At 59.0% G+C, this 14,788-nt stretch overlaps 1 protein-coding gene across 2 annotated transcripts in view; it reads right to left on the bottom strand.

The window, feature by feature from the left end:
- LOC125448636 (calmodulin-binding transcription activator 2-like) overlaps positions 1-14,788 on the bottom strand; it is a 141,701-nt gene that overhangs the window by 11,011 nt on the left and 115,902 nt on the right. For both annotated transcript variants that reach the window (XM_059642610.1, XM_059642609.1), the window contains exon 17: positions 12,320-12,566. In XM_059642610.1, coding sequence (XP_059498593.1) covers positions 12,320-12,566 — 247 coding nt within the window. The remainder of the gene's footprint in view (positions 1-12,319; positions 12,567-14,788) is intronic.

Here is a 14,788-nt window from a genome sequence, read left to right on the forward strand (position 1 = left end):
GAGGGGAGAGAGTGAGCACGAAGGAGGGGAGAGAGTGAGCGCGAAGGAGGGGAGAGAGTGAGCGCAAAGGAGGGGAGAGAGTGAGCGCGAAGGAGGGGGGAGAGAGAGAGAGTGTGGACAGGGAGAGGGAGAGAGGCAGACAGCGTGAAGGAGGGGAGAGACTGAGGGTGGAGAGAGAAAGTGTGAGCATGAAGCAGGGGAGAGAGAGAGAGTGTCGAAAGGGAGACGGAGGGAGGGAGTCAGCGTGAAGAAGAGGAGAGAGTGAGCGTGAAGAAGGGGAGAGAGTGAGCGTGAAGGAGGGGACAGAGTGAGCGTGAAAGAGGGGACAGAGTGAGCGTGAAAGAGGGGACAGAGTGAGCGTGGGGAGGGAGAGAGTGAGTGTGGAGAGGGAGCGAGTGAGTGTGAAGTAGGGGAGAGAGTGAGCATGGAGAGGGAGAGAGTGAGCATGAAGGAGGGGAGAGAGTGAGCGTGAAGGAGGGGAGAAAGGGAGCGTGAAGGAGGGGAGAAAGGGAGCGTGAAGGAGGGGAGAGAGTGTGGACAGGGAGAGGAGGAGAGGCAGACAGCGTGAAGGAGGGGAGAGGGAAAGTGTGAGCATGAAGCAGGGGAGAGAGAGAGAGAGTGTCGAAAGGGAGACGGAGGGAGGGAGTCAGTGTGAAGGAGGGGAGAAAGTGAGCGCGAAGGAGGGGGGAGAGAGAGAGAGAGTGTGGACAGGGAGAGGGAGAGAGGCAGACAGCGTGAAGGAGGGGAGAGACTGAGGGTGGAGAGAGAAAGTGTGAGCATGAAGCAGGGGAGAGAGAGAGAGTGTCGAAAGGGAGACGGAGGGAGGGAGTCAGCGTGAAGGAGGGGAGAGAGTGAGCGTGAAAGAGGGGAGAGAGTGAGCGTGAAGGAGGGGAGAGAGTGAGTGTGAAGGAGGGGAGAGAGTGAGCGTGAAGGAGGGCAGACAGTGAGCGTGAAGGAGGGGAGAGAGTGAGTGTTGAGAAGGAGAGAATGATGAGGACAGGGATAGAGTGAGTGTGAAGGAGGGGAGACAGTGAGCGTGAAGGAGGGGAGAGAGAGCGCGAAGGAGGGGAAAGAGTGAGCGCGAAGGAGGGGAGTGTGAGAATGTGGAGAGGGAAAGTGTGAGCGTGAAGCAGGGGAGAGACTGAGGGTGGAGAGGGAAAGTGTGAGCATGAAACAGGGGAGAGAGAGAAAGTGTCGAAAGGGAGATGGAGGGAGGGAGTCAGCGTGAAGGAGGGGAGAGAGAAGGAGCATGAAGGAGGGGAGAGAGTGAGCGTGAAGGAGGGGAGGCAGTGAGCGCGAAGGAAGGGAGAGAGTGAGCGCGAAGGAGGGGAGAGAGTGAGCGTGAAGGTGGGGAGGCAGTGAGCGCGAAGGAGGGGAGAGAGTGAGCGCGAAGGAGGGGAGAGAGTGAGCGCGAAGGAGGGGGGAGAGGGAGAGAGAGAGAGAGAGAGAGAGAGAGAGAGAGAGAGAGTGTGGACAGGGAGAGGGAGAGAGGCAGACAGCGTGAAGCAGGGGAGAGACTGAGGGTGGAGAGGGAAAGTGTGAGCATGAAACAGGGGAGAGAGAGAAAGTGTCGAAAGGGAGATGGAGGGAGGGAGTCAGCGTGAAGGAGGGGAGGGAGTCAGCGTGAAGGAGGGGAGAGAGAGGGAGCATGAAGGAGGGGAGAGAGTGAGCGTGAAGGAGGGGAGAGAGTGAGCGTGAAGGAGGGGAGACAGTGAGCATGAAGGAGGGGAGAGAGGGAGCTTGAAGGAAGGGAGAAAGTGAGCGTGAAGGAGGGGAGGCAGTGAGCGCGAAGGAAGGGAGAGAGTGAGCGCGAAGGAGGGGAGAGAGTGAGCGCGAAGGAGGGGGTAGAGAGAGAGAGAGAGAGAGAGAGTGTGGACAGGGAGAGGGAGAGAGGCAGACAGCGTGAAGGAGGGGAGAGACTGAGGGTGGAGAGGGAAAGTGTGAGCATGAAGCAGGGGAGAGAGAGAGAGAGAGTGTGGACAGGGAGAGGGAGAGAGGCAGACAGCGTGAAGGAGGGGAGAGACTGAGAGTGGAGAGGGAAAGTGTGAGCATGAAGCAGGGGAGAGAGAGAGAGAGTGTCGAAAGGGAGACGGAGGGAGGGAGTCAGCGTGAAGAAGAGGAGAGAGTGAGCGTGAAGCAGGGGAGAGAGTGAGCGTGAAGGAGGGGAGAGAGTGAGCGTGAAGGAGGGCAGACAGTGAGCGTGAAGGAGGGGAGAGAGTGAGTGTTGAGAAGGAGAGAATGATGAGGACAGGGATAGAGTGAGTGTGAAGGAGGGGAGAGTGCGAGCGTGAAGGAGGGGAGACAGTGAGCGTGAAGGAGGGGAGAGAGAGCGCGAAGGAGGGGAAAGAGTGAGCGCGAAGGAGGGGAGTGTGAGAATGTGGAGAGGGAAAGTGTGAGCGTGAAGCAGGGGAGAGACTGAGGGTGGAGAGGGAAAGTGTGAGCATGAAACAGGGGAGAGAGAGAAAGTGTCGAAAGGGAGATGGAGGGAGGGAGTCAGCGTGAAGGAGGGGAGGGAGTCAGCGTGAAGGAGGGGAGAGAGAGGGAGCATGAAGGAGGGGAGAGAGTGAGCGTGAAGGAGGGGAGAAAGGGAGCATGAAGGAGGGGAGAAAGGGAGCATGAAGGAGGGGAGAGAGGGAGCTTGAAGGAAGGGAGAAAGTGAGCGTGAAGGAGGGGAGAAAGTGAGCGTGAAGGAGGGGAGGCAGTGAGCGCGAAGGAAGGGAGAGAGTGAGCGCGAAGGAGGGGAGAGAGTGAGCGCGAAGGAGGGGAGAGAGTGAGCGCGAAGGAGAGGAGAGAGTGAGCGCGAAGGAGGGGAGAGAATGAGCGCGAAGGAGGGGAGAGAGTAAGCGCGAAGGAGAGGGGAGAGAGAGAGAGAGAGAGAGAGAGAGAGAGAGAGTGGACAGGGAGAGGGAGAGAGGCAGACAGCGTGAAGGAGGGGAGAGACTGAGGGTGGAGAGGGAAAGTGTGAGCATGAAGCAGGGGAGAGAGAGAGTGTGGACAGGGAGAGGGAGAGAGGCAGACAGCGTGAAGGAGGGGAGAGACTGAGGGTGGAGAGGGAAAGTGTGAGCATGAAGCAGGGGAGAGAGAGAGAGTGTCGAAAGGGAGACGGAGGGAGGGAGTCAGCGTGAAGAAGAGGAGAGAGTGAGCGTGAAGAAGGGGAGAGAGTGAGCGTGAAGGAGGGGACAGAGTGAGCGTGAAGGAGGGGACAGAGTGAGCGTGAAGGTGGGGACAGAGTGAGCGTGAAGGTGGGGACACAGTGAGCGTGTAGGAGGGCAGACAGTGAGCGTGGGGAGGGAGAGAGTGAGTGTGGAGAGGGAGCGAGTGAGTGTAAAGTAGGGGAGAGAGTGAGCATGGAGAGGGAGAGAGTGAGCGTGAAGGAGGGGAGAAAGGGAGCGTGAAGGAGGGGAGAAAGGGAGTGTGAAGGAGGGGAGAGAGAGAGAGAGTGTGGACAGGGAGAGGAGAGGCAGACAGCGTGAAGGAGGGGAGAGGGAAAGTGTGAGCATGTAGCAGGGGAGAGAGAGAGAGAGTGTCGAAAGGGAGACGGAGGGAGGGAGTCAGTGTGAAGGAGGGGAGAGAGTGAGCATGAAGGAGGGGAGACAGTGAGCGTGAAGGAGGGGAGAGAGTGAGGGTGAAGCAGGGGAGAGAGTGAGCATGCAGAGGGAGCGAGTGAGTGTGAAGGAGGGGAGAGAGGGAGCGTGAAGGAGGGGAGAAAGGGAGCGTGAAGGAGGGGAGAAAGGGAGCGTGAAGGAGGGGAGAGAGGGAGCGTGAAGGAGGGGAGAGAGTGAGCGCGAAGGAGGGGAGAGAGTGAATGTGGAGAGGGAAAGAGTGAGCGTGAAGCAGGGGAGAGCAAGCGAGCGTGGACAGGGAGAGGGAGAGAGGCAGACAGCGTGAAGGAGGGGAGAGACTGAGGGTGGAGAGGGAAAGTGTGAGCATGAAGCAGGGGAGAGAGAGAGAGAGAGAGAGAGAGAGAGAGAGAGAGAGGGAGAGAGAGAGAGAGAGAGAGTGTGGACAGGGAGAGGGAGAGAGGCAGACAGCATGAAGGAGGGGAGAGACTGAGGGTGGAGAGGGAAAGTGTGAGCATGAAGCAGGGGAGAGAGAGAGAGTGTCGAAAGGGAGACGGAGGGAGGGAGTCAGCGTGAAGAAGAGGAGAGAGTGAGCGTGAAGAAGGGGAGAGAGTGAGCGTGAAGGAGGGGACAGAGTGAGCGTGAAGGAGGGGACAGAGTGAGCGTGAAGGAGGGCAGACAGTGAGCGTGGGGAGGGAGCGAGTGAGTGTGAAGTAGGGGAGAGAGTGAGCATGGAGAGGGAGAGAGGGGGCGTGAAGGAGGGGAGAAAGGGAGCGTGAAGGAGGGGAGAGAGAGAGAGAGAGTGTGGACAGGGAGAGAAGGAGAGGCAGACAGCGTGAAGGAGGGGAGAGGGAAAGTGTGAGCATGAAGCAGGGGAGAGAGAGAGAGAGTGTCGAAAGGGAGATGGAGGGAGGGAGTCAGTGTGAAGGAGGGGAGAGAGTGAGCATGAAGGAGGGGAGACAGTGAGCGTGAAGGAGGGGAGAGAGTGAGGGTGAAGGGGGGAGAGAGTGAGCGTGCAGAGGGAGCGAGTGAGTGTGAAGGAGGGGAGAGAGGGAGCGTGAAGGAGGGGAGAAAGGGAGCGTGAAGGAGGGGAGAGAGGGAGCGTGAAGGAGGGGAGAGAGGGAGCGTGAAGGAGGGGAGAGAGGGAGCGTGAAGGAGGGGAGAGAGTGAGCGTGAAGGAGGGGAGAGAGTGAGCGCGAAGGAGGGGAGAGAGTGAATGTGGAGAGGGAAAGAGTGAGCGTGAAGCAGGGGAGTGCGAGAGAATGTGGACAGGGAGACGGAGAGAGGCAGACAGCGTGAAGGAGGGGAGAGACTGAGAGTGGAGAGGGAAAGTGTGAGCATGAAGCAGGGGAGAAAGAGAGAGTGTCGAAAGGGAGACGGAGGGAGGGAGTCAGCGTGAAGGAGGGGAGAGAGTGAGCGTGAAAGAGGGGAGAGAGTGAGCGTGAAGGAGGGGAGGGAGCAAGCGTGAAGGAGGGGAGACAGTGAGCATGAAGGAGGAGAGAGAGCGAGCGTGGAGGAGGAGAGAGAGTGAGCGTCAAGGAGGGGGGAGTGCGAGCGTGGAGTGGGAGAGAGTGAGTGTTGAGAGGGAGAGAGTGAGCGTGAAGGAGGGGACAGTGTGAGCGTGAAGGAGGGGACAGTGTGAGCATGGAGAGGGAGAGAGTGAGCGTGAAGGAGGGGAGACAATGAACGTGAAGGAGGGGAGAGTGTGAGCGTGGAGAGGGAGAGAGTGAGTGGTGAGAGGGAGAGAGTGATGTGGAGAGGGAGAGAGCAAGCGTGAAGGAGGGGAGAGTGCGATCGGGAAGGAGGGGAGAGAGTGAGCCTGAAGGAGGGGAGAGAGTGAGCGTGGAGAGGGGAGAGAGTGAGCGTGGAGAGGGGAGAGAGTGAGTGTTGAGAAGGAGAGAATAATGAGGAGAGGGAGAGAGTGAGCGTGAAAGAGGGGAGAGCAAGCGTGAAGGAGGGGAGAGTGAGAGCGTGGACAGGGCGCGAGTGAGCATGAAGGAGGGGAGACAGTGACTGTGAAGGAGGGGAGAGAGTGAGCGTGAAGGAGGGGAGAGAGTGAGTGTTGAGAAGGAGAGAATGATGAGGACAGGGATAGAGTGAGTGTGAAGGAGGGGAGAGTGCGAGCAGAGCGAGCGTGAAGGCGCGGAGAGAGCGAGCGTGAAGGAGGGGAGGGAGCGAGCGTGGAGGCGGGGAGGGAGCGACCGTGAAGGAGGGGAGGGAGCGACCGTGAAGGAGGAGAGAGAGTGAGCGTGAAGGAGGAGAGAGAGTGAGCGTGAAGGAGGAGAGCGAGCGAGCGTGAAGGAGGGGAGAGAGAGTGAGCGTGAAGGAGGGGAGAGAGTCTGCGTGAAGGTGGAGAGAGTCAGCGTGAAGGTGGAGAGAGAGCGAGCGTGGAGGAGGAGAGAGAGTGAGCGTCAAGGAGGGGGGAGTGCGAGCGTGGAGTGGGAGAGAGTGAGTGTTGAGAGGGAGAGAGTGAGCATGAAGGAGGGGAGAGAGTGAGCGTGGAGGACGGGAGAGAGTGAGCGTGAAGGAGGGGAGAGTGCGAGCAGAGCGAGCGTGAAGGCGGGGAGAGAGCGAGCGTGAAGGAGGGGAGGGAGCGACCGTGAAGGAGGGGAGGGAGTGAGCGTGAAGGAGGAGAGAGAGTGAGCGTGAAGGAGGAGAGAGAGTGAGCGTGAAGGAGGAGAGAGAGTGAGCGTGAAGGAGGAGAGCGAGCGAGCGTGGAGGAGGAGAGAGAGTGAGCGTCAAGGAGGGGGGAGTGCGAGCGTGGAGTGGGAGAGAGTGAGTGTTGAGAGGGAGAGAGTGAGCATGAAGGAGGGGAGAGAGAGTGTGAACAGGGAGAGGGAGAGGGGGAGACAGTGAGCGTGAAGGAGGGGAGAGAGTGAGCGTGAAGGAGGGGAGAGAGTGAGCGTGAAGGAGGGGAGAGAGTGAGCGTGGAGAGGGGAGAGAGTGAGTGTGAAGGAGGGGAGAAAGTGAGTGTGAAGGAGGGGAGAGAGTGAGTGTGGAGAGGGAGCGAGTGAGTGTGAAGGAGGGCAGACAGTGAGCATGGAGGGGGGCAGACAGTGAGCGTGGAGGACGGGAGAGAGTAAGCGTGGAGGACGGGAGCGAGTGAGCGTGGAGGACGGGAGCGAGTGAGCGTGGAGGACGGGAGCGAGTGAGCGTGGAGGACGGGAGCGAGTGAGCGTGGAGGACGGGAGAGAGCGAGCGTGGAGGACGGGAGAGAGCGAGCGTGGAGGACGGGAGAGAGCGAGCGTGGAGGACGGGAGAGAGCGAGCGTGGAGGACGGGAGAGTGTGAGCTTGAAGGAGGGGAGAGAGAGTGTGGACAGGGAGAGGGAGAGTGGCAGACAGTGTGAACGAGGGGAGACAGTGAGCGTGAAGGAGGGGAGAGAGTGAGCGTGGAGAGGGAGAGAGTGAGTGTGAAGGAGGGGAGAGTGTGAGCATGGAGAGGGAGAGAGTGAGCGTGAAGGAGAGGAGACAGTGAGCGTGAAGGAGGGAACAGTGTGAGCGTGAAAGAGGGGACAGTGTGAGCGTGAAGGAGGGGACAGTGTGAGCGTGAAGGAGGGGACAGTGTGAGCATGGAGAGGGAGAGAGTGAGCTTGAAGGAGGGGAGACAATGAACGTGAAGGAGGGGAGAGTGTGAGCGTGGAGAGGGAGAGAGTGAGTGGTGAGTGGGAGAGAGTGATGTGGAGAGGGAGAGAGCAAGCGTGAAGGAGGGGAGAGTGCGATCGGGAAGGAGGGGAGAGAGTGAGCCTGAAGGAGGGGAGACAGTGAGCGTGGAGAGGGGAGAGAGTGAGCGTGAAGGAGGGGAGAGAGTGAGTGTTGAGAAGGAGAGAATAATGAGGAGAGGGAGAGAGTGAGCGTGAAAGAGGGGAGAGCAAGCGTGAAGGAGGGGAGAGTGTGAGCGCGAAGGAGGGGTGGTGTGAGAGCGAAGGAGGGGAGAGAGTGAGCGTGGACAGGGCGCGAGTGAGCATGAAGGAGGGGAGACAGTGACTGTGAAGGAGGGGAGAGAGTGAGCGTGAAGGAGGGGATAGAGTGAGCGTGAAGGAGGGGAGAGAGTGAGTGTTGAGAAGGAGAGAATGATGAGGACAGGGATAGAGTGAGTGTGAAGGAGGGGAGAGTGCGAGCAGAGCGAGCGTGAAGGCGGGGAGAGAGCGAGCGTGAAGGAGGGGAGACAGTGAGCGTGAAGGAGGGGAGGGAGCGAGCGTGAAGGAGGGGAGGGAGCGAGCGTGAAGGAGGGGAGGGAGTGACCGTGAAGGAGGGGAGGGAGTGACCGTGAAGGAGGGGAGAGAGTGAGTGTTGAGAAGGAGAGAATGATGAGGACAGGGATAGAGTGAGTGTGAAGGAGGGGAGAGTGCGAGCAGAGCGAGCGTGAAGGCGGGGAGAGAGCGAGCGTGAAGGAGGGGAGGGAGCGAGCGTGAAGGAGGGGAGGGAGTGACCGTGAAGGAGGGGAGAGGGTGAGCGTGAAGGAGGGGAGAAAGTGAGCGTGAAGGAGGGGAGAAAGTGAGCGTGAAGGAGGGGAGAGAGTGAGCTTGGAGGAGGGGAGCGAGTGAGCGGGAAATAGGGGTGACAATGAGCGTGAAGGAGGGGAGACAGTGAGCGTGAAGGAGGAGAGAGAGCAAGCGTGAAGGAGGGGAGAGAGTGAGCGTCAAGGAGGGGGGAGTGCGAGCGTGGAGTGGGAGAGAGTGAGTGTTGAGAGGGAGAGAGTGAGCGTGAAGGAGGGGACAGTGTGAGCGTGAAGGAGGGGACAGTGTGAGCATGGAGAGGGAGAGAGTGAGCGTGAAAGAGGGGAGACAATGAACGTGAAGGAGGGGAGAGTGTGAGCGTGGAGAGGGAGAGAGTGAGTGGTGAGAGGGAGAGAGTGATGTGGAGAGGGAGAGAGCGAGCGTGAAGGAGGGGAGAGTGCGATCGGGAAGGAGGGGAGAGAGTGAGCCTGAAGGAGGGGAGAGAGTGAGTGTTGAGAAGGAGAGAATAATGAGGAGAGGGAGCGAGTGAGCGTGAAAGAGGGGAGAGCGAGCGTGAAGGAGGGGAGAGTGTGAGCGCGAAGGAGGGGTGGTGTGAGCGCGAAGGAGGGGTGGTGTGAGCGCGAAGGAGGGGTGGTGTGAGCGCGAAGGAGGGGAGAGAGTGAGCGTGGACAGGGTGCGAGTGAGCATGAAGGAGGGGAGACAGTGACTGTGAAGGAGGGGAGAGAGTAAGCGTGAAGGAGGGGATAGAGTGAGCGTGAAGGAGGGGAGAGAGTGAGTGTTGAGAAGGAGAGAATGATGAGGACAGGGTTAGAGTGAGTGTGAAGGAGGGGAGAGTGCGAGCAGAGGGAGCGTTAAGGCGGGGAGAGAGCGAGCGTGAAGGAGGGGAGACAGTGAACGTGAAGGAGGGGAGGGAGCGAGCGTGAAGGAGGGGAGGGAGCGACCGTGAAGGAGGGGAGAAAGTGAGCGTGAAGGAAGGGAGAGAGAGAGCTTGGAGGAGTGGAGCGAGTGAGCGGGAAATAGGGGAGACAATGAGCGTGAAGGAGGGGAGACAGTGAGCGTGAAGGAGGAGAGAGAGCGAGCGTGAAGGTGGAGAGAGAGTGAGCGAGAAGGAGGGGAGACAGTGAGCGTGAAGGAGGGGAGGGAGCGAGCGTGAAGGAGGAGAGAGAGTGAGCGTGAAGGAGGGGAGAGTCAGCGTGAAGGTGGAGAGAGAGCGAGCGTGGAGGAGGAGAGAGAGTGAGCGTCAAGGAGGGGGGAGTGCGAGCGTGGAGTGGGAGAGACAGTGAGTGTTGAGAGGGAGAGAGTGAGCGTGAAGGAGGGGAGAGAGTGAGCGTGAAGGAGGGGAGAGAGAGTGTGGACTGGGAGAGGGAGAGTGGCAGACAGCGTGAAGGAGGGGAGATAGTGAGCGTGAAGGACAGGAGAGTGAGCGTGGAGAGGGAGAGTGTGAGCGTGAAGGAGAGGAGAGAGTGAGCGTGAAGGAGAGGAGAGGGTGAGTGTGAAGGAGGGGAGAGAGTGAGCGTGGAGTGGGAGCGAGTGAGTGTGAAGGAGGGGAGAGAGGGAGCGTGAAGGAGGGGAGAGAGGGAGCGTGAAGGAGGGGAGAAAGGGAGCGTGAAGGAGGGGAGAGAGGGAGCGTGAAGGAGGGGAGAGAGGGAGCGTGAAGGAGGGGAGAGAGGGAGCGTGAAGGAGGGGAGAGAGGGAGCGTGAAGGAGGGGAGAGAGTGAGCGTGAAGGAGGGGAGAGAGTGAGCGCGAAGGAGGGGAGAGAGTGAATGTGGAGAGGGAAAGAGTGAGCGTGAAGCAGGGGAGAGCGAGAGTGTGTGGACAGGGAGAGGGAGAGAGGCAGACAGCGTGAAGGAGGGGAGAGACTGAGAGTGGAGAGGGAAAGTGTGAGCATGAAGCAGGGGAGAAAGAGAGTGTCGAAAGGGAGACGGAGGGAGGGAGTCAGCGTGAAGGAGGGGAGAGAGTGAGCGTGAAGGAGGGGAGAGAGTGACGGTGGAGAGGGGAGAGAGTGTGTGAGAAGGAGGGGAGAGAGTGAGCGTGAAGGAGGGGATAGAGTGAGCGTGAAGGAGGGGATAGAGTGAGCGTGAAGTAGGGGAGAGAGTGAGTGTTGAGAAGGAGAGAATGATGAGGACAGGGATAGAGTGAGTGTGAAGGAGGGGAGAGTGCGAGCGTGAAGGAGGGGAGACAGTGAGCGTGAAGGAGGGGAGACAGTGAGCGTGAAGGAGGGGAGAGAGTGAGCGTGGAGGACGGGAGCGAGTGAGCGTGGAGGACGGGAGAGAGCGAGCGTGGAGGACGGGAGAGAGCGAGCGTGGAGGACGGGAGAGAGCGAGCGTGGAGGACGGGAGAGAGCGAGCGTGGAGGACGGGAGAGTGTGAGCGTGGAGGAGGGGAGAGAGAGTGTGGACAGGGAGAGGGAGAGTGGCAGACAGTGTGAATGAGGGGAGACAGTGAGCGTGAAGGAGGGGAGAGAGTGAGCGTGGAGAGGGAGAGAGTGAGTGTGAAGGAGAGGAGACAGTGAGCGTGAAGGAGGGAACAGTGTGAGCGTGAAAGAGGGGACAGTGTGAGCGTGAAGGAGGGGACAGTGTGAGCGTGGAGAGGGAGAGAGTGAGCGTGAAGGAGGGGAGACAATGAACGTGAAGGAGGGGAGAGTGTGAGCGTGGAGAGGGAGAGAGTGAGTGGTGAGAGGGAGAGAGTGATGTGGAGAGGGACAGAGCGAGCGTGAAGGAGGGGAGAGAGTGAGCCTGAAGGAGGGGAGAGAGTGAGCGTGGAGAGGGGAGAGAGTGAGCGTGAAGGAGGGGAGAGCAAGCGTGAAGGAGGGGAGAGTGTGAGCGCGAAGGAGGGGTGGTGTGAGAGCGAAGGAGGGGAGAGAGTGAGCGTGGACAGGGCGAGAGTGAGCATGAAGGAGGGGAGACAGTGACTGTGAAGGAGGGGAGAGAGTGAGCGTGAAGGAGGGGATAGAGTGAGCGTGAAGGAGGGGAGAGAGTGAGTGTTGAGAAGGAGAGAATGATGAGGACAGGGATAGAGTGAGTGTGAAGGAGGGGAGAGTGCGAGCAGAGCGAGCGTGAAGGCGGGGAGAGAGCGAGCGTGAAGGAGGGGAGACAGTGAGCGTGAAGGAGGGGAGACAGTGAGTGTGAAGGAGGGGAGAGAGTGAGCGTGGAGTGGGAGCGATTGAGTGTGAAGCAGGGGAGACAGTGAGCATGAAGGAGCGGAGACAGGGAGTGTGAAGGAGGGGAGAGAGAGTGTGGACAGGGAGAGGGAGAGTGGCAGACAGCGTGAAGGAGGGGAGAGAGTAAGCGTGGAGGAGGGGAGAGAGTGAGTGTGGAGGACGGGAGAGAGTGAGCATGAAGGAGGGGAGAGAGAGTGTGGACAGGGAGAGGGAGAGTGGCAGACAGCGTGAAGGAGGGTAGACAGTGAGCGTGAAGGAGGGGAGAGAGTGAGCATGGAGAGGGAGAGAGTGAGCGTGGAGAGGGAGAGAGTGAGCGTGGAGAGGGAGAGAGTGAGCGTGGAGAGGGAGAGTGTGAGCGTGAAGGAGAGGAGAGAGTGAGCGTGAAGGAGGGGAGAGAGTGAGCGCGAAGGAGGGGAGAGAGTGAGCGTGAAGGCGGGGAGAGAGTGAGGGTGAATAGGGGAGAGAATGAGCGTGAAGGAGGGGAGAGAGTGAGCGCGAAGGGGGGAGACAGTGAGCGTGAATAGGGGAGAGAATGAGCATGAAGGAGGGGAGAGAGTGAGCGTGGAGAGGGAGCGAGTGAGTGTGTGTGAAGGCGGGGAGAGAGTGAGTGTGGAGAGGGAGAGAGTGAGCGTAAAGGAGGGGAGAGAGTGAGCCTGGAGAGGGAGAGAGTGAGCGTGAAGGAGGGGAGAGAGTGAGCGTGAAGGCGGGGAGACAGTGAGTATGAAGGCGGGGAGACAGTGAGTGTGAAGGAGGGGAGAGCGCGAGTGTGAAGGAGGGGAGAGTGTGAGTGTGAAGGAGGGGAGAGAGTGAGCCTGCAGAGGGAGAGAGTGAGCGTGGAGGAGAGGGAGAGAGTGAGTGTGAAGGAGGGGAGAGAGTGAGTGTGAAGGCGGGGAGACAGTGAGTGTGAAGGAGGGGAGACAGTGAGTGTGAAGGCGGGGAGTGCGTGAGCGTGAAGGAGGGGAGAGAGTGAGCCTGCAGAGGGAGAGAGTGAGCGTGGAGGAGAGGGAGAGAGTGAGTGTGAAGGAGGGGAGTGCGTGAGTGTGAAGGATGGGGAGAGAGTGAGTGTGAAGGAGGGGAGAGAGTGAGTGTGAAGGAGGGGAGTGCGTGAGCGTGAAGGAGGGGAGAGAGTGACAGACCTTACCGTGTACTTGCGGAAGGCATTCTGGATGATACGTGCTGCCTCATAGAGCTCTCGCTGCTCATGGTCTGAGAGTGTCAGCAACGCAAACTCACTCTCCATCTTCCCATTCGCTGATGCATTGAGGAAATCTGACCAATCAGTGTTGGCTGGAGTATCGACCCTCTCAAAGGTGATGTCACTGAGTGGAGAGCTGCCAGGGCTCAGGCAGGGGTTTGATGGGGGGGTCAGTGGCTGGCTGTACACAGACCTGAGAATGAGGAACAGGAACAACTTACTGCTACCATCTCATCACCTCTGTAGGTGCTCATGCTCCGAATCACAAAGCACAGCCAGCACGGGGTTAGAAACAGAGGAGAGCTCCCTCTACGCTGTCCCCCCATCAAACACTCCCAGGAACAGGGAGAGCATGGAGTTAGATACAGAGTAAAGCTCCCTCTACACTGTCCCCCCATCAAACACTCCCAGGACAGGGACAGCACGGAGTTAGATACAGAGGAGAGCTTCCTCTACGCTGTCCCCCCATCAAACACTCCCAGGAACAGGGACAGCACGGAGTTAGATACAGAGTAAAGCTGCCTCTACACTGCACCCCCCCCATCAAACACTCCCAGGGACAGGGACAGCATGGGGTTAGATACAGAGGAGAGCTTCCTCTACGCTGTCCCCCCCATCAAACACTCCCAGGACAGGGACAGCACGGGGTTAGATACAGAGGAGAGCTTCCTCTACGCTGTCCCCCCATCAAACACTCCCAGGAACAGGGACAGCATGGAGTTAGAAACAGAGGAGAGCTTCCTCTACGCTGTCCCCCCATCAAACACTCCCAGGAACAGGGACAGCATGGAGTTAGAAACAGAGGAGAGCTTCCTCTACGCTGTCCCCCCATCAAACACTCCCAGGAACAGGGACAGCATGGAGTTAGATACAGAGTAAAGCTCCCTCTACACTGTCGCCCCATCAAGCACTCCCAGGAACAGGGACAGCACGGAGTTAGATACAGAGTAAAGATCCCTCTACACTGTCCCCCCATCAAACACTCCCAGGGACAGGGACAGCACAGAGTTAGATACAGAGTAAAGCTCCCTCTACACTGTCCCCCCATCAAGCACTCCCAGGAACAGGGACAGCACGGAGTTAGATACAGAGTAAAGCTCCCTCTACACTGTCCCCCCATCAAGCACTCCCAGGAACAGGGACAGCACGGAGTTAGATACAGAGTAAAGCTCCCTCTACACTGTCCCCCCCCATCAAACACTCCCAGGACAGGGACAGCACGGGGTTAGATACAGAGGAGAGCTACCTCTACGCTGTCCCCCCATCAAACACTCCCAGGAACAGGGACAGCACGGAGTTAGAAACAGAGGAGAGCTTCCTCTACGCTGTCCCCCCCATCAAACACTCCCAGGAACAGGGACAGCATGGAGTTAGATACAGAGTAAAGCTCCCTCTACACTGTCCCCCCATCAAACACTCCCAGGAACAGGGACAGCACGGAGTTAGATACAGAGGAGAGCTTCCTCTACGCTGTCCCCCCATCAAACACTCCCAGGAACAGGGACGGCACGGAGTTAGATACAGAGTAAAGCTGCCTCTACACTGCACCCCCCCAATCAAACACTCCCAGGGACAGGGACAGCATGGGGTTAGATACAGAGGAGAGCTTCCTCTACGCTGTCCCCCCCATCAAACACTCCCAGGACAGGGACAGCACGGGGTTAGATACAGAGGAGAGCTTCCTCTACGCTGTCCCCCCATCAAACACTCCCAGGAACAGGGACAGCACGGAGTTAGAAACAGAGGAGAGCTTCCTCTACGCTGTCCCCCCATCAAACACTCCCAGGAACAGGGACAGCATGGAGTTAGATACAGAGTAAAGCTCCCTCTACACTGTCCCCCCATCAAACACTCCCAGGAACAGGGACAGCACGGAGTTAGATACAGAGGAGAGCTTCCTCTACGCTGTCCCCCCATCAAACACTCCCAGGAACAGGGACAGCATGGAGTTAGAAACAGAGGAGAGCTTCCTCTACGCTGTCCCCCCATCAAACACTCCCAGGGACAGGGACAGCACAGAGTTAGATACAGAGTAAAGCTCCCTCTACACTGTCCCCCCATCAAGCACTCCCAGGAACAGGGACAGCACGGAGTTAGATACAGAGTAAAGCTCCCTCTACACTGTCCCCCCCCATCAAACACTCCCAGGACAGGGACAGCACGGGGTTAGATACAGAGGAGAGCTTCCTCTACGCTGTCCCCCCATCAAACACTCCCAGGAACAGGGACAGCACGGAGTTAGAAACAGAGGAGAGCTTCCTCTACGCTGTCCCCCCCATCAAACACTCCCAGGAACAGGGACAGCATGGAGTTAGATACAGAGTAAAGCTCCCTCTACACTGTCCCCCCATCAAACACTCCCAGGAACAGGGACAGCACGGAGTTAGATACAGAGGAGAGCTTCCTCTACGCTGT

This window comes from Stegostoma tigrinum, chromosome 45 (genome assembly GCF_030684315.1).
Source record: "Stegostoma tigrinum isolate sSteTig4 chromosome 45, sSteTig4.hap1, whole genome shotgun sequence".
NCBI classification, from domain to species: Eukaryota; Metazoa; Chordata; class Chondrichthyes; order Orectolobiformes; family Stegostomatidae; genus Stegostoma; species Stegostoma tigrinum.